General features: G+C 23.2%; 7 protein-coding genes across 7 annotated transcripts; 5 read left to right on the top strand and 2 right to left on the bottom strand. All coding sequences in view use genetic code 6, as the record gives it.

Annotated features, from left to right (window-relative positions):
- Positions 1-712: 712 nt before the first annotated feature.
- On the top strand, positions 713-1,009 carry TTHERM_00129180 (hypothetical protein; the record flags this gene model as incomplete). The annotated part of the gene is made up of 1 exon (XM_001016392.1): positions 713-1,009. The coding sequence occupies one exon, from the start codon at positions 713-715 to the stop codon at positions 1,007-1,009; it is 297 nt and encodes a 98-aa protein (XP_001016392.1).
- Positions 1,010-1,379: 370 nt separating this feature from the next.
- TTHERM_00129160 (hypothetical protein) lies at positions 1,380-1,583 on the bottom strand (the record flags this gene model as incomplete). Its single annotated transcript, XM_001016391.1, has 1 exon — positions 1,380-1,583. One exon carries the CDS (start codon positions 1,581-1,583, stop codon positions 1,380-1,382), a length of 204 nt encoding a protein of 67 aa, XP_001016391.1.
- Positions 1,584-3,012: 1,429 nt separating this feature from the next.
- TTHERM_00129090 (transmembrane protein, putative) lies at positions 3,013-3,742 on the top strand (the record flags this gene model as incomplete). The annotated part of the gene is made up of 2 exons (XM_001016389.1): positions 3,013-3,170; positions 3,454-3,742. The coding sequence occupies 2 exons, from the start codon at positions 3,013-3,015 to the stop codon at positions 3,740-3,742; spliced, it is 447 nt and encodes a 148-aa protein (XP_001016389.1).
- Positions 3,743-4,279: 537 nt separating this feature from the next.
- TTHERM_00129070 (hypothetical protein) lies at positions 4,280-6,816 on the top strand (the record flags this gene model as incomplete). The annotated part of the gene is made up of 12 exons (XM_001016388.2): positions 4,280-4,331; positions 4,397-4,472; positions 4,546-4,713; positions 4,772-4,911; positions 5,127-5,167; positions 5,230-5,330; positions 5,385-5,411; positions 5,509-5,693; positions 5,747-5,810; positions 5,861-5,966; positions 6,022-6,652; positions 6,710-6,816. The coding sequence occupies 12 exons, from the start codon at positions 4,280-4,282 to the stop codon at positions 6,814-6,816; spliced, it is 1,698 nt and encodes a 565-aa protein (XP_001016388.2).
- A 616-nt stretch (positions 6,817-7,432) lies between these two features.
- Positions 7,433-8,563, top strand: TTHERM_00129060 (hypothetical protein; the record flags this gene model as incomplete). The annotated part of the gene is made up of 1 exon (XM_001016387.1): positions 7,433-8,563. One exon carries the CDS (start codon positions 7,433-7,435, stop codon positions 8,561-8,563), a length of 1,131 nt encoding a protein of 376 aa, XP_001016387.1.
- Positions 8,564-9,541: 978 nt separating this feature from the next.
- On the top strand, positions 9,542-10,946 carry TTHERM_00129050 (ARF GTPase activator; the record flags this gene model as incomplete). Its single annotated transcript, XM_001016386.1, has 7 exons — positions 9,542-9,880; positions 10,024-10,132; positions 10,241-10,446; positions 10,497-10,583; positions 10,646-10,714; positions 10,764-10,825; positions 10,880-10,946. The coding sequence occupies 7 exons, from the start codon at positions 9,542-9,544 to the stop codon at positions 10,944-10,946; spliced, it is 939 nt and encodes a 312-aa protein (XP_001016386.1).
- A 1,209-nt stretch (positions 10,947-12,155) lies between these two features.
- TTHERM_00129040 (Serine/Threonine kinase domain protein) lies at positions 12,156-18,458 on the bottom strand (the record flags this gene model as incomplete). Its single annotated transcript, XM_001016385.3, has 8 exons — positions 12,156-12,426; positions 12,484-12,593; positions 12,655-12,739; positions 12,813-13,139; positions 13,230-14,879; positions 15,249-15,624; positions 16,029-16,934; positions 17,537-18,458. 8 exons carry the CDS (start codon positions 18,456-18,458, stop codon positions 12,156-12,158), a joined length of 4,647 nt encoding a protein of 1,548 aa, XP_001016385.2.
- Positions 18,459-18,900: the final 442 nt, after the last annotated feature.

Genomic DNA, 18,900 nt, shown 5'->3' on the forward strand with positions numbered 1-18,900 from the left:
TATATTTTAGTAATCAATCCTATTTATTTATTATATTTATTTTAATGCCAGTTTCCTACTGAAATCTTTTCCTTTTTAATTAAATATACTGATTTTTATATATTGATATTCATTAAGATATTAAACAAATTATATATTTTTTATTCAACCAAATATCTAGTCTATCATTCATTCTATTTCTTTGATTTTTAATTTCTTCTTTTTTCGCAATCCTTTCAAAATTCAATTCAATTTCATTCATAATAATAAACTCCTTTATACATATACATGCTTGAAAATCTTAAAAACTTAATTTAAGATTTCTTTAATTCAGTGCAATCAATCAATTGATTAAGAAAAATGCATTTTATCTTTTTATTTGCTTAAGCAATTGCTGTATTCTATAGATCTTATGTATTTATTCACTTGCTCATTCTATCTTTCATTAATTAATCTGTTGATTGGTTGCTTTGTAAAAAACTTTTAATTCGAAACACATTTATTTTTACTTGTTTACCAATAATTTCACAACATAAAAGATAGTTAAAATAAATGAAATTATACTTTTGCAAACTTACTAATATTTTTAATAATTTAATTTCATAATATTTTCAACAAACAGTATTTATTAAATTATCAACCAACATCATACCACTTTTCATCACTAATTAATAAAAATTCCGACACTAATTTCAATTATAGAAATAAGAGCTAGATTAATTAAATAAAAAACATGGCAACCAAGGTGGGACTCGAACCCACAACCTTCAGATTAGAAGTCTGCTGCGCTACCATTGCGCCACTCGGCTTTTCACAATATAAAATATTTGAAATTATATTTTTTCTTTAAATTAACAAATTAATATTTATAAAAAATGGCAACCAAGGTGGGACTCGAACCCACAACCTTCAGATTAGAAGTCTGCTGCGCTACCATTGCGCCACTCGGCTTTAGACAACAAATTATTAAAATAACACAAATACTTTTGTCATTTTTGTTTAATTTATTTCTTTTATAATGTATTAATGAAATATAAATGATAATATAGAATTAAGGATTTTTTATTTTAATCCAAAATATTTTAAAACTACTTAAAATTTGCAATAAAAAATTCATTGCAATTATTTTTTTTTATGAGTTATTGTATTAAATAAAATTGTTATTCAAAAATTTATAAAAAATGGCAACCAAGGTGGGACTCGAACCCACAACCTTCAGATTAGAAGTCTGCTGCGCTACCATTGCGCCACTCGGCTTTTCACAATAAATTATTAAAATATCGCAAATACTTTTGTCATTTTTCTTAAATTTATTTAATATTTTGATTAAATAAGAATAAAAAATTATCGATTATTTTAAAGATCAATTAAAAATATAGATTTTAATTAAAATAAACTTATCATAAATTTTTAGGCATCAATTATTTGTTATTTTTTTGAAGTTGATTGGGTTAGATCTATTTCTTAATGAGAAATTATTATTATTTTAGTTTTTACAAAGTTGTCATTTTTTGGTTATTTTAAATTTAAAAATCATAAAAAATGGCAACCAAGGTGGGACTCGAACCCACAACCTTCAGATTAGAAGTCTGCTGCGCTACCATTGCGCCACTCGGCTTTAGACAGCAAATTATGAAAATATCACAAATACTTTTGTCATTTTTATTAAATTTAATTTGCTTAATCTTTTAATTAATGATAAAATATTAAAACTTTGAATTATTTCTTATATACCGTAGATTCTCCTTAATTAAGACACTTTTTAATTAAGACACTAAAATTCAAAAATTTTAAAAAGACACCATTTTTCAATCAAACATTTAAAAGTCGAGTGTCTTAATTAAGGAGAATTTACGGTATATATACTTATTAACTTAATAAGATTAATCGAATTTATAAAAATAACAAATTTAATGCTTTTTAAGTTAAAAAATATTTCACCTTAATTATTTAAAAAATTTACTTGTGTTATGAATATATAAAAGTTAATATAATATAATATATCAAGCTATTAAACTAGAGAATTGTTAATTAAATTTTGTTTAAATTATCTGTACTTAAATTTTTTAAATAATCTGATGATGGTAAAATTGAATTAAATTAAAAAATAAAAAAATGGCAACCAAGGTGGGACTCGAACCCACAACCTTCAGATTAGAAGTCTGCTGCGCTACCATTGCGCCACTCGGCTTTAGACAGAAAATTATGAAAATATCACAAATACTTTTGTCATTTTTGTTAAATTTAATTTGCTTAATCTTTTAATTAATGATAAAATATTAAAACTTTAAATTATTTCTTATATATATACTTAACTTATTAGATTAATCGAATTTATAAAAATAACAAATTTAATGCTTTTTAAGTTAAAAAATATTTCACCTTAATTTTTTAAAAAATTTACTTGTGTTATGAATATATAAAAGTTAATATAATATATCAAGCTATTAAACTAGAGAATAGTTAATTAAATTTTGTTTAAATTATCTGTACTTAAATTTTTTAAATAATCTGATGATGGTAATATTGAATTAAATTAAAAATAAAAAAATGGCAACCAAGGTGGGACTCGAACCCACAACCTTCAGATTAGAAGTCTGCTGCGCTACCATTGCGCCACTCGGCTTTTGACAGTTATTTGTGTAAAAAGCAGAAATACTTTTGTTGTTTTTCTTTAATGCATTTTAAATTAATTATTTTGATTTAGTATAAAATACTATTAGAATTATAACTCTTAATACATTCTAACCTGCTTAATTGATTAAAAGAAAAAGTTAAGAAGAATAATAAACAAAAGATTAGATATATTTAAAGTAAAACAATTTTTAATTTCATGGAAGATAATTTTCTTTATTAAAACATTATATATGAATAGCAGATATAACAAAGCAGATAGATATATAATGATGAATTCATGAATATAGACATTCTTTTTTAATTGAAAATAGAGTATTAAATACTTCTATTTCGATATTTATTTTAATAAAAATATTATCTAATAAATACTTTTAAACATATTAAAAATATTAAAAAATGGCAACCAAGGTGGGACTCGAACCCACAACCTTCAGATTAGAAGTCTGCTGCGCTACCATTGCGCCACTCGGCTTATTACATATAATTTTTGGATATTCAAAAATACTTTTGTTGTTTTTGTTTGACTCTCTAATTAGTCATTTCAATTAAAAATAGTAAATTAGAAATAATTAGAATGAAAAAGTATTAAATTATTAAGCAACCAAATTATTTGAAATGTTTTATTTATTAATTTAAAGTATTTTTTAATTAAAAAATTTGTTAAAATTGCTAAGTTGAATCTTAAAATCTATAAAAAATTTTTGATTAATTTTCTTTAGGTAAGAAATATTTAAAAGTATTTCTATTAAATTTAAATTATAAATTCTAAAACTTAAAGCAATAGATAGATAGATAGATAGATAGATAGATAGATAGATAGATAGATAGATTATATAGATAGATAGATAGATAGATTTATTAATTTTATTTACTTTTTGGTCAAACTAAGCTTGAAAATTTCTAATTACAATATGATGTTTATTTTTAGTAATTAAAAATAATTTAAATGGGAAAAATATAAAAAATTGGCAACCAAGGTGGGACTCGAACCCACAACCTTCAGATTAGAAGTCTGCTGCGCTACCATTGCGCCACTCGGCTTTTTCCAACAAATTACTCTATTTGCAAGAATACCTTGCTTACTTTCTATTTATTTTATCAGAAAGGAAAAAGATTTTATAATTGATAAAAGATATATTTAAAATATAGAAATTGAAATTGTATATCTAAAGATATAAATATAGATAATTCATTTGAAGTTAAAATCTTCAACAAAATTAAAGTAGGTTGAAATAATAAGTTATTTTATCAAAAAAAGAAAAATCAAAACTAAAATAAAATATTTCTTTATTTATATTTTTTAGAATAAAATGATTTGATATATGAAGTTTAATTTTATTAAACACAAAAAAAATTTTCATTGATATAAAAATAAAAAAATGGCAACCAAGGTGGGACTCGAACCCACAACCTTCAGATTAGAAGTCTGCTGCGCTACCATTGCGCCACTCGGCTTTTCACGGACTAAATAAGTTTTGCAAAAAAAAAAATTTGTTTTTTTTAATATCAAATAAAAAAGAATATTGATTAAATAGAAAAAGTAAAAAGAAAATATTCTGCCTTACTTTAATAAAAATATCAATTATTATTATTATTATTTTAATTTCTGAATTAATAGGTTTTCTTGTTCTTGTAAGATAAAAAAATATTAAAATTATAGAATATGAGTTCAGTTGAACTACGTATAAAGAATTATCACTACTTACCTCATGAGAGTATTAAGCTTAAATATATTTTATTTATTGCATAAGTGAAGGCTTATATTTTTCAAATTAAGTAGATGGTTAGTAGAATCAGGCATAAACTAAAATAATGAATTAATATTAGCAAAATGCTGAAATTTACAAATTTAATAGGTAAAATCTTTTAAAATAGTGAATTAAGCAGATAAAAATAATTATAAACAAATTAATTGCCATTTAAAATTAGGAACTAAAAGGACTCCTCTCAAGTTAAGAGCTCATTAGCTCCTTCTGAAAACTAAGAAAATGGATTGGATTATATAATCTATAAAGATTAAGTAAGCAAATATATTAGCTGCAAGTACCCAGCTATGCCTGATAATGAAGCGGAAAAAATAATCAAACCTCCTACTGAGTAAAATATTAATACATATTTTCAATTAAATCATGAATTTGAAAATTTAAACAAAAAGGGATAAATATAAATACAGCTTAAAGTAATGCTCATATCCTAGGAATCTTACAACAAGAGACATTATAGGTGCTGTACCTGGTACTCTTAAGAGCAAGGTTGTGCAAAATTTTGAAAAACATCATATGATGAATGATCAAAGTAATAAAATATTAGATTAATTTCATTTATTTACATTATGTAAAAGAAACATTAAATATCCAATATTTGATTGAATACATTGATTTAGAAGTATTAAAAAATTAACTTTTGGTTTTTGTGAGTTTATTAAAATTTATTTACTTTGGCTGAATACCATTCATTCATTTAATTACATATTTAATAATAATAAATATTTTTTTAAATGATAATCTAAGGCAAATAAATAAATAGTTAGCAAGACCAAAATCTTAAAGATGTAATTATTCTAATTAGATAAAATTATAAAATTGACTTTTTCTAAATGAAATAATTTCATAGGACTATGAATAAAATGATTATTATAGCTCTCCTTAAAGAAATGAAAATTCTTAATAATATAATAGTATTAATAGCAAAACTGATATCACTCCAGATAAAGAGTAAATTTATTTTTCAGCTCAAAATTTATATTAATTTTGAAACTAATTAAATAGTTCGTATCCTTACAAATATGGAAAGAAGTAATTATTTTATTTTAATTTTAGCAACAAAAATATTAAAAAATTCAATATAAATAAATCTAGTATTTAATACATTATGATTTGTAAATCAATTTAGGTATGTTTTCAATGAAGATTTTAATAAAAGGAAGGCTTATGATAAATCTTATATTCAGGAAATAAACTAAAAGCTTCCTGATAAAATTATACATTCTCCTGATTTAAAAAAGCAAAACGAGGATCTTGAAAATAATTTCAAGCAATATCACTCCAAGAATGAATCAAAAACGTTAGAATCAGAAAGTAGAAAATAATTTATTAAAAGATTCTTTTTTAAAATTTCTTAAAACAAAAAGCAAATTTGTAATATAGAATCAATGAAAGGTAGAATAACAGTCCTCCATAGAAACCATACTATGAGTAAACAAATAATGTAATAATATAATTTATTTAATTAATTTAAATTAAAGCAATAAAAATAAAGAAGAAATGAGTAGAAATCAATATTTAAATAATGGCTACTAAAATGAAAATCAGTAAGAGTTAAACTAGATTTAAAAAAGCAAATACGAAAATGTGAATTTTTTGATGTAATTAAATAGTTTTTTATATTAATTTGTTAATTTTAAAGTTATCTGAAGATGAAATCTAAAAACTGATTAATGAATATCAAAAAGGTTATACTTCAAAGCTAGTTAATTAATACTAGGCCAAAAAATATGATATCATCAATTTTTATAATAGGGAAGATTGGAGAAATAACAAAAATCCAAACTATGTCAAAATAAAAAGCTTTCCTAGAACTAATGTATTTACTTTCTTAGAAAATGGTGATGTGAATTTCAATTCTGCAGAAAAAAGAGTTGAAAATAGAAATAAATTCACTCCTTAAAAGTTTTATTCAGATTAAAAGCAAAGACCTTATTTAGAAGAGGACTATATTAACAATCATATGAATATAGAGAACGATAAACTTCCAAAAATAATGAATACCAATAAATCATATGACAGTCAATAGCTAAATAAGCATCAAAGAAATCTAAGTGCAGCACATAATAAATATGAAAATATAAGTAACTATAGTAGTAATCAATACGAAAACTATAATTTAAATGATAAAAAAGATATTTTAGATTACCAACTCAACTTATAAAATAATTAAAAAAATGAAATTATGGAATCAGATAAATATCAGTAACCAAGTGCTTTATTATCAAAAAAAAGAAGTATATCAGTTAACAACGCTTCATATAAATATCCAGGTAATATAAAAAACATTTAAATTTATTTAAAATTATTATATTCTAATAATGAATTAGATGACTTCCATCAAAGAAGACAATATGAAGATTTATTAGCAGCAAAAGGAGCTTATACTTTAAATTAGAAATAAAGCAATAATTATTAGTCAAGAAGACCTTATTGAAGAAAAATAACATAAAAACATGCAAATTTTCCCTTTTATACTATAAATAACTAAAAATTGTAATAAATAAATAATTTGTTTCTATTAATGTAAAAAAATTAAAATTTTTGATGTAAAATTATATTTAAAAAAGTTTTGCAGACATCCTAAAAATATTTCATTTATTTAGCTTTTTAAAAATATGAAAAGAACATAAAATAAATAATCTTTGCTTTTAAAAAGAAAAAAAGAAAAAAGTAATTTTATGATGGGATTAATAAAATAAAATCCTAAAAAATACAATTAATAATAGGTAATAATAAGTAAATATAACGATTAATTCAACATCAAAAATATTACACTTTATTTATAAAAAAAGATAATATCTCACCTCATCTGCCTTTTTAAAAAAATATTGCGTAAAATATTTAGCTCACCTTAATTTTCTTACAAATGAATGGTTATAAAAATGCTTTTGAGTTTTTACATTTTTATACAAATTTAAAAAAAGAGATGAATTAGAATTCATCAGAATATATTTGAAATATTTTGGGAAGATAAATAGTAATTCGAATCTTTATTTTTACTAAATTATGAATAAATTAAAAACAAAAACTTTTGATTGATTGATTTAAAAATGCAAAATATATTGTCAATTCTTTAAGATTTTTAAAAATAAAGCTAATTCCTTTAAATAAAGAAAATCAAAGAGAAATACTTTCTAAGCTCCGTCAATGATACTATTTTGAAATACTCAGATGACTGGTAAACAGAAAGTACTTACTAGGATATAGAGTAAGGATAATAAACAGAGAATGAAATAGAGATAACTTCATTGTTTATGGATTTCAATAAATATTTTATGAATTTATTTTAGAAACTGATTCGTTAAAATTAAACTCTAAAGATGTTAATAACAAACTTATTAAGAATCTAATAAAAATCTATTTTTGATTAAAATACAGAAGAAAGATATCAATCTGAAATAAATCGCTTTAATCAATCCCTAGAGGAAAATGAGCTTTTACAAAAATATCCTGAAAATTATTAAACTTCTGATAAGTTGCAAGATATCATTAACAATTATCAAAATTTAATTTATATATTGCTTGAATAAGAAAGTGTTTAGATATTATTTAAAAATCCACTTAATATAGACTTTAATATATATAAATTGATATAATTAGAAACTCTCATTTTAGGGTACACTTATTTTAATGCAAATTGCACTTCACGTCTTCTTCTTGAGAAATAAAACTATTTTGATACAAAAATAAAATGGCTATTAGAATATGAATAGTATTCAATTTTTGTCAATGATTTAAGATTGGAAATAGGAATTAGTTCATATGGAAAGTGTGATTAAAATGATAGCATAAGAAAAAATATTAAATTACCTGAGATTTAAGCAAACTATATTACTTTATTTGTAGATGTTGATGGTTCTATAGTTTATTAAATTGCTATTGATTTTGCTTTTTCAGAAAAATTTGACATTAAATAAAGATTAAAAGTTCTCATATATTCAAATGCAGATTATCTAGGAAAAGAATTTTATTGTTCACTAAATAATCTTAAATAAATACCTAGTATCTTAGATGATGCCTACAGCTTTATAAATTCTCCTTTTGATACGAACGAAGATATAATTGAGTTATTTTTTGAAGACTAATATATTCTTATGCTTTCAGCATTATAAATAAAAAAAGTTAATTCTGTCTTGCATAATTCAATTTAATAAATTCTATCTGATTTATTAATAAATTGATTAATAATATATAAATTATTTTCAATAAATTTAAACTTGTTATGATAATTCTTTGTAAAAATGTTTTTTTTTACTTGAACTTTACAAAACATGTTATTTTTCTAAAAAAATTTTTGTTTAAAATATTAATTAAATTCTTGATTGTTTCTTGACAAATATTAAATTATGTAAAAAGAAAAAATAAATGAGTAAATTTAGTACAAATTATCTTTTTAAAAATATTTTTATTGAATTTAAAACTCAATTTTCTTTTAGTTTTTATTAAATGAAAAATAATTTAAAAATTTAAAATAAAAAAACTCTTAAATAAATAAAGCAATCTTTCAATTGATTTATTTTATTATTTCATTATTTTAACAAAGCATTCAATTACATTAAAACCTTATTAATATTTTATATTTTGATTTGAAATGCTTAATTTTTTAATTATATGATTTTAATTTCAAATTTAAAATTATTTTATTATTTAATTACTAACTAAAGATATAATTAATCCTACTTAAGCAGTTAATTAAAAAATCTATAAATTATGATTTTGTAGAAGAAATTCATATCAAAAATTTCGATTTTAAGAACTGAAAGAAAAAATTATAGAAAAATATTTGATTTGAATTTATTTTAATAACTTTAAAACTTTCTCATCATTTCTCTAATTTTGTACATGTGATTAATACTTTATCTAAAGAATAAAATATTATTTAAATTTTTATAATGAGACTTAAATAAAGCAAAAAGATTATTGAATTATTATGTATTAGCATTTTATAATTGTATAAATTGTTCATAATTTTTATAATATTTTCTTTTTGAATATTATTAAAAAATTCTAATAAATGTGGTTAAGGCATGACTAAGTTTTTTGATTTCTAATCAGTTTTTATAAATATTGTAAATATATTATTTAAAAAATATATCTTAATTTCAACTAATCAAATAGATTTATTCAATAGAAAATATAGAACTAAATTCATAAAAAAAATGAATTCATTTAATAGTGACAACTTGCTTTAAGAGTTAGTAAATGACATATAAAACAAATAATGCTTTGATTGCGGTGCTTATGAAAATACTTAAACATCTTTGAATAATGGAATTTTCTTGTGCTTGAAATGCAGTTAACTTCATAGAGGATTTGGAATAAAAATATCATAAATAAAATCAATAGAAACAGATGAATGGAACGAATATAGTTTGAGCTTTTTAAAATTAGGAGGAAATTAATAATTTAAATAATTCTTGGATAGTTACTAATTTCCTCCTGAAGTGACTATTTTTTAGAAATATAGATCAGTTGCTGCCGTTTTTTATAGAAAGAATGTAAGCAATTACCAAACATAACATTTATTTATTTCTGCATCTATAAAAATTATAATTATTTAAAGAACTTTCAATGTGTTTTTAAGAATATTATAATAAAAATTGAGCAAAAGTTTAAATTTTTATTGTTAAATTTATAACAGCTAAAGCATAAAGTGGAAAATGTAGGCGAAACATTTAACGAAGAACCTCCTTCTCCAGAAGAAGGTATTAAAATACTAGACTTGATGCAATTTTAAGAGATATAACCAGGTATATTTTTTGTAAATATAATTCGCAGATAACTTTTAAATTAGCTTGAATTATTATAGCAGCAACTTACTTAGCAATTTTCATAAATTAATTAAATGTTTTTAATAGTTTTAGATCCAAGGGAAATTCTACTTCAGCAAGATTAAGATGATATGGAAAAAGTTAAAAACTTTTTCGTGAGTGCTTTCAGCAAAGCAGAAGAAGGAGTAAAAAATATTTCTAAGAAAATTGAAGAGACTGATTTTAAAAAAGAAATAAAAGAACTTGGGACAAAGGTTAGTGAAAAGTCGTCATAGTTTTCATAAAGTGTTTAGGTGAGCAATTAATTAAATTTTCAAAAATCAATCTTAATAATTTTTAATAGGAAAACGTGAAAATAGCAGCAGAAAAATCCAAAGTAGCAGCTGAAAAAACTAAAGTTGTGGCAAATCAAACATTTAGTGAAATATCAGTAAAGCTTAAATAAAATGGTTGATTTAATAATAAACTTTATTATATATATGAATGAAACAGGAGAAATCAAAAGTTACATATGAAAAGGCCAAAGAAGCTACTTCAGAAGGAATAGATTCTCTTAAAAAGGTAATTTTATTTTTTAAAAATTAGTTTATTTTAATCTAATTTTATAAAGAATCTAACTAGTGCTTGGATGTTTTTGAAGAAAAAGGCTTCTAAAAATGAAGATGGTTAATAGTAAACTTAATTAATTCTATTTTAAGTTTATTTATTTATTTTTTATTCTAAAAGAAAAAGTAATAATCTAAATGCTGATGACGATAAGCTTACTATGGATGAAAAATATGAGAAACAATGAAAAATTTAATTAAAAATAGATATTTAGAAAAAATATTATTTATTTACCAATAAAAACTTAATTAAGTAAATTAAAATAATTAAGAATAAATTAATATTTAAATAGTAAGTTAATTGAGTAGTAGAAACAGCTTATCTATTGTAATATTAATTCTTAGATATATTAACTGTCAACATAAATAAAGTATAAATAAAAAACATTTAATTTAATCAACTAAAATTAATATATTTATTTATGCATATACATTTTACATTTTTTATATATTACAAAAAGTTAATTTTTGATACATATTTAGTTCGAAAACAAACATTTACTTTATTTATTTATTAATAAGTTTAAAATTTTTAGTTTTTTCAATTTGAAAAAAAATAGTTTATCTAAAATAAGCATTTTTAAAAATTCTTCTAAATTTAAGATGATTAGTTTATGTTTATCTTGTAGTATTTTTAATCTTTTTAGTAATTTAATTTATTATTTAACATTTTGGAATTATATTTAATTTATAAATAATTGCCATAAAATCTAAAACAATTTTATTCAAAATCTTATAAAAGAATCATTGTGTGTGTCATCTTTTTTTAAATAGAAATTATATTTTGGATATAAAGTGATACTTTTTTAATAATCTATACAATTAAAAATCATACATATACTATATACTTTAATTTTAAATTAATTGCATTATTTGCAGCTGACCATATAACTAAATCTATGATTAATTATTAATGGTTTTATTTATTTATGATATGATAAGATGCGATTAATTTTCTCTTTTAAAATGAATATTTTCATAAAAGCTACATTTTAAATATTTTAAAAATATTAATTATTCTAATTGCTTAATTTAATATAAATATATAAACCATTTAATCAGATTAAATAATTTTAAATGAGTTCTTTACTTTTAAACTTTATTTTTTAATAGATTTATCATACATAGTCTGTATGATATCAGTTAATGAATATTTTTTATTCACTAAACTAATTATGTGAAAAAGTTAACATATGCATATATGTATATGTGAGTGCATGTGTGTATGAATGAATGAATGAATGAATGAATGTATTATGTATGATTAGCTAATTAAACTTTTGTATATAGAAAAATTATAATAGAGATAACTTTGTGATTGATCAAAAGAATATGTTTAACTAATTAATTATTATAATGAAGTATTTATTTGAAGTTTTTTATTATTTTAGTATTTTTCAAAATTTGTTAGTAATGCGACTATTTCCACTACTATAATTATGATTGTGGATTATTTATATATTATTATTATTGTTATTATTTTAATTGTTATTATTATTAGTATTATTGTTAAGCCCATTATTTTCAAAATTGTTTATGAAAGACCATCCATTCACATGATTGTCAGTTGCCATACCTAAAGGGGTCATGGTCATCATGAAATTAGGCGTGCCACTATTTTTGCTATCAACAATAGGTTTTATGTATGGTGGAGGAGGTTTCAGTTTTCTAATAAAAAATAAATTATTGATTATAAAAAACTCTCAAATCTAAATTAAAACAAACCTTTATATTGCATGAGTCCAATTAAATCCATTAAAGAAAGGATGTTTTTTTATTTCTTCAAAATCGTTCTTGCCAAAGCCAAGTCTCTTTTGAGGATTTTTAACAAGAAGCTGTATTTGTTATAAAAAAAAAATTAATCAAATTTTGTAATTAAAATAACTTTTTATTTACTCTAGAAATTAGATTTCTTGCATTGTCTGAGACGTAACTTGGGAACCTTATTTCTTAAAATTCTATATTGTGGCAGATTTCGTCTCTTTTTATAGTTAGTTAGTTGGTTGGTAAATTATTTTAATCAACAAAATGTAAAGTAAAAAATAAAATTTTACTTAGAATCACTAAAGAATGGAGGAGATCCTGTCAGCATTTCGTAAAGTAAAACACCTAAATGGTAGTAATCAACTGCTTTTCCATGACCACACCTTTTAAGCATTTCTGGAGCTAGATATGCCAATGAACCACAGAAAGAGTGAGTTGAGTAATGATCATAAACACCGTCTTTAGATAAACCGAAATCTGTTAACATAGCATGACCTTCACCATCGATAACAATATTCTCTGGCTTAAGATCCCTGTAAATAATATCATGTTTATGAAGATGCTTTATTGCTAGCATAATTTCTGACAAATATATACGAGCTCTTTGTTCGCTGAATCTGTAAATTAATTTTTAAATTAAATTAAGCACAAATTTATTGATGCAAATTTTAAAAATTATTTATCAACCATTAAAAAAAAATGTTTACCTTTTATCTCTTTAAAGAGCGTGACTTAAATCACCACCTGGCATGTATTCCATAATCAAGAAAAGATCTTTACTTGTTTGGAAAGCATACATGAGTTTGACTATGAATGGGTGACTCATTATGCTTAAAACGTTTCTTTCTGTCATTGCGTATTTCGTTAAGTTTTATCCTAAAACTTTAGATTTGTGGAGCATTTTCATTGCATAATATTGGTCTGATCCTTTTTTTTCAACAAGATATACTTCTCCAAATGAGCCTCTACCTATTTAATTTACTATTCTAAAATCTTAAGGTCCAACTTTTTAACTTTGCATTTCATATGCTTAATTTAATTATTAGTTTTGCTATTACTGCTACATTTGTTATTGTTATGATAACTGCTGCTATTAATTTGGTTTGCTTAGCTGAGAAGAATCTTAGCTTTGTATTTTATGGTGCTTTTAAGTAGGAGATAGAGTTTACTCATGATTGATGTATTAATTATTAGTATATTATCCTGAATTTGTTATAGTCTCATTTGTTGAAACATTTGTATTTATATTGTTGTTAGCATTATTTGGCACGTTATTCTAGCCTCCTTGGTTATTATTATAATTACCACTGCTTGTGTTACTAGATTTATCTTTTCTTGGTGAGTTACTAAACATTTTCATTACACTTTCGTTTGGGAAATCGTGAATTATAACTCTCCAAGGCTATTAATTACTTTATTAACCATAGAGATTAGATCCATTGTTATTTATTTGAGAGTCTGTGAGCTAGTTCTAAGAACTTAGAGAGGATTCTTAGCTTGATATGCTTTAGGTGTATGCCTTATTTGGTGAACCTTCTAATCCGTACATTGTTCCTCCACTTTTAGAGTTAGAGTTTGAATTTCTGTTGTTAGTACTACTGCTCATTACACCGCTGTTTGAGTATTATTTAGTCACCTCGAAGGATCTCTTTTAATTATCTGTATGTTGGTTGACTTATTTTTCCTATGGGTTAGATTAAACAGAATTAGAGTGATGTAACCCTCCTTAGGCTTGCTTTTCTCCTCCGCCCTTGTTTGAGTTATTCATACTTGCCTATCCATAATTAGATGAGAGGGTCAACTTTTAGCTATAAAAGCCACTTAGAGCAGATTAACTTAATATCTGCTCATATGTAGTAGTACCTCTTTGCTAATAATGTGTACCTTTATTCTAAGAGAATTAGTTTGGCGTAGTATTAAAGTTAGAATTAGATGTATTTGAAATAATCTGATTTTAAGAAGTAGTATCCTCTGAAAGATGATTTACTGTATGTCTTTTCTTCCCTTTCTAAGAGTTATATTCACTATTTTCATTATTAGTATTATTTGAATTGTTGTTATTAGTAGTGTTATTGTTATTATTGCTATTATTCATATACATTTAATTTGCATATCCATTATCTTTTTTTAGTTCTACAAATACATTAATAATGTCAGTATTTTTAGTGCACTCAATAGCAAGTTTGTTTTCTACATTTTTTAAATTTACATCTATATTTTTGCATAATAACAGCAAGCGAACACATTAAGCACTATTATTTTTGCATGCAAAATGAAGAGCTGTATTTTGATTGAGATCCTATCTGTTTATTTCTGCCCCTGCCTTTATACAAATATCAACTATCTCATCGAACCCCCTTTTAAATAAAAAGTAATACTTACATATTTTTTAAATAAAAAAGCCAGTAAAAATACTAAATTTTCGATTTTTTAATTTTTCATTTACTTTTATTAATTTTAAGTAGATTTTTACAAATCGTAATCACATCATTTCTTTGAAATTTAATTGATTAAAAACATATAGAATTAATTAAAGTCCTTTTCTTGTAAATGTAGTTAAAAAAATTTGCTGTCAAAACAAATACCAAAGAAAAACAGCAAAATAAAATTTAAATTAACCAAGTGAATTAATTGAAAGCTTTCAAAATATATATATGTAAGCTTCAAAAATAGTAAAATAAAGTTTTTTATCAGGTTACGTTGAAAATTTAAAAACGAAAATTTACTTTTCTGCAGCAATCATAAGTGCAGTTTGTTCTAGATTGTTAGTAATATTTACATCTGCGTCATGAGAAATCAATAAATTTAAAATACTTGCATTTCCATTGTAAGCAGCATAATGAATACTTGACCACTAGTTTTAATCTTTAAAATCAGTATCAGCTCTTAAGTCAGCTCTTTCATGTTGAAGTAGCTATTCAATAATAGAAAAGCTGTTTTACCTGACACTCTAAATCATTTTTATATTATTTTCTTTCTTAGAATTCCACCAACCTTACCAAGCATTTTTGTGGCGTTTTTTTAACTTATCAAAGTATTCCTAGTTATTGGTTTTCTAGAATGTGTCAATTTTATCTATTTGTCTAATGTCATACACTTGGCCTTTTAACAAAAAATAAATTTTTTAATTTTAAATAATTCTATTTTACGTTTTAAACAAATAAAATAAATGAAGATTTTATCAAAAATTAATTAAATCTTTTTTTATTTATTGATTAATATTTTTATTGATATTTTTTATGTTTGTTAAAATAGAAGAAAGTAAGTATTTTCTTATTGACTCTATCTAATTTACCACAATCCTTATAAAAAAAATATTGGTCCAGTTATATACTAAAAATATCATATTCTATTTGGTCTGTGATCAAAAAAACCAGTTGAATTTTTTATAAAAAGTAAGTGATAGACTTTTATACAAAAGTATTTTCTTCTTTTTTTATTTTCCTCTTCTCTTAAATTTATTTGTTAATACAAATCTAAATATAATATTTATAAAGTTTGTTTACCTGTATCTTAATCTCTTATTAAAAACATTTCAGATAAATCCTTCTAAGGTTGAACATTTTTACGAACTGGACTCACTCTACTGTTTCCATCTGTTTCAAAATTATTCTATTTACTTGTATTTTAAGTGATATTTGCATCGTTATTAGTGTTATTGCTAAATGGTGTGATGTTGTTATTACCCTATGGATAGGTTTTTTTGGGTGTTTATGATTTCCTAACCAATCCTAAGTCATTTAAATTATTGCTGTGAGGCTGGTTTTGCTTAATAGCCAACGTGCTTTGAGAATTTCTTGAGGGGCTTTTATTTTGATATTGGTTTTAACTAGATGGGTTGCTATTATTGCTATTATTGTTAGCAGTATTTATTTTAGTATTTATATTATTAGACTAAATATTTTCTGAATTCTGAGTGTAACTCATTGTATTATATTGAGTTGCTCCAAATTTCGGACCTATTGGACCAGATTAAACAGGGTTTAGATTGACTGTATTTTGCACTGATGCATCTTTGTCCTTTAAATTATATTTATAAGGAGAACGAGTCTTGTATGAGTTTGCTGCATTAGAGTTCTAATAAAAATTTTAAGAAGTCAAATTAGTTAAGAATTCGCTTGGCTCTGTTTTAGGAGAGAGAACTCTTTAGCTGTATTGCATCCCAAACTAAGGATTATTTTAATTATGCTAAGAATGGGCTGTTCCATATCTCAATGCTGCACTATCGTACCGCAATTATCCAGTGTATTTTGAATAAATATTGCTGTTATTGCTCATAATATTTCCTTAATTAAGATTATTAAGCTACTATTATTGATTCATCAAACTGACGTTCGTTTAAATTTCAGGTGTAATCATTTGCTATTACACTTATTATTGTTACTGCTAATTGCTGTTCTAATTAAAATTTCCTTTTAATATTTTAAAATAAAATTTACAAAAATATTTATCATGTAAAATTCTATTTTTAATCAAAATTATTTTCAATCACTTAAACATTTAAACGAATTTCAAGAAAGATAAAAAACTAGAATCAAATGTTATCTAATTTCTATTTCAAAAAAAAACAAACCACTTTTTCTTATTTCTAGTTCTAAAACTAATGAATTTTTTTTGAAGATTCATAGAAAATAAATCAATAAATATAATTTAACTAAAAAAATGTTCTTTTTTGGTTTGTATAGCATTACAAATGAAATTCTATAATTTGCAATTTTCATTATCTTCATATTTCAATATACCCATAAAATTATTAGGTAGTATATGTCAAAAAATATTAGTTGTGCATCAAATAATTTGCTTCACCTTGATAATAAATAATCTATTTAGCTACTCAATTTTTTAGAGTCTTCATCTTAAAATTATTTAAATTAATTAATTGAAATGGCTCATCCTGCTTTCCGCTTAATTGAATTATTGTAAGAATACACTTATTATCATTTTCTTCAAATTCGTTTTATTTAATGTATTTATTGATTTATTTATATTTATATATATGTATGTGTTTATATACCTTGTGGAGTAGAAGAAGATTCATTGCTAGCGTTTTAAGGAATAGATGGAATATTAACGTTGTTTTAATTTGCTTTTGTAGATAAAGCTGTTGCAGATATTAGTCCATTTTGATACTGATTATATTGACTTTGATACGTATTAATTTGCTAAACATTTGGCTGCTGGTTCTGCTATTGTTAAACTTACTAATTAATTGATTAATCTTTAGGCCCTGGTTTAAGCGGGGTTTCGCTTTTTGAGCTTTTATTTAACTTTACTTTGAGCTGGTTAGGCTACTTCTTTAAATGAGAATTATCTTAAACCTTTTCTTGATTTGCATTGATGTTGTTTTGAGAAGAAATTGGTCTATACGTATTTGAAACTCTATAGTTTTACATAAACAAATCGCTCTTGCCAAGTTAGCTGTTATTTGTTAGTACAGTAGTTTGCGAACTGCCCGTTTGTAAGCTTTACATGTTTTGATCCTCGTATTCTATGGTATTTTGGTTCTCAATTGTATTTTGCTGCTAATATTTATTTGGAGCAGGCTGCTAACTTGTTTAACCTAAACTAATTTGCTGCTGTTGAGTTTGCTAAGCAATGTTTTATTGTTTTTACTGCTGATTCCACTAAGAAAAAGCAGAATTCGCGGTTTAAGAAAATTGCTGCTCTACATTGGAAGAGGGAACATTAGTGGAGTTGTTTCCTCTATACTGATACTAATAATTACCCTATTGAGTAGAAGAATTACGTTACACTCCAGGGTATGTTCCGCTGTTACCTGTTTGATAGGTTTGCTACTAATTATTATTTAAATTGCTTGAATATTTTTGTGATGTCTTATTTGTGGGATTAAGGCCATTCGACTACTTTTTCGTCTCTCCATTCGCTCCAGTCGTTAATCTAGGAGTATAGTCGATTCCACCCTTTACTTTACTCATAGTTTTTAATGTCTTCACGCTACTGCGGTACTATCACTATATCTATATCTCTAAAAATAATATTTAGCTTGTATACTTTTCTTTATCTCTTCTTATTTTTTCGATGCTTTCTTTCTTCCAATCTATCTATCTATCTCTCTGCTTATCTAAATCAATATATAGATAGTATATATATATGTATGTATACTCCACTTAATTATTGACTGATTTATTAATTAATTTATTGATTAATATTTAATTTATCGATTGATAAATCAATAAGCTATTTATTTCTTTATTAAATTTCACTTATTTAATTAATTTCTTTTTCTTTAAGTCAAAATTTACTTTTTCAAATTGTATTAAAAAAAATTCTTTAATACCTTCATTTTTATTTCAAAATTATTATAGTTGTCTGTCTGTCTGCCTATCAGTCTGACTGAATTCCCTACATTATTCACAT

This window comes from Tetrahymena thermophila, assembly GCF_000189635.1.
Source record: "Tetrahymena thermophila SB210 genomic scaffold scf_8254645, whole genome shotgun sequence".
Classification (NCBI taxonomy): Eukaryota; Ciliophora; class Oligohymenophorea; order Hymenostomatida; family Tetrahymenidae; genus Tetrahymena; species Tetrahymena thermophila.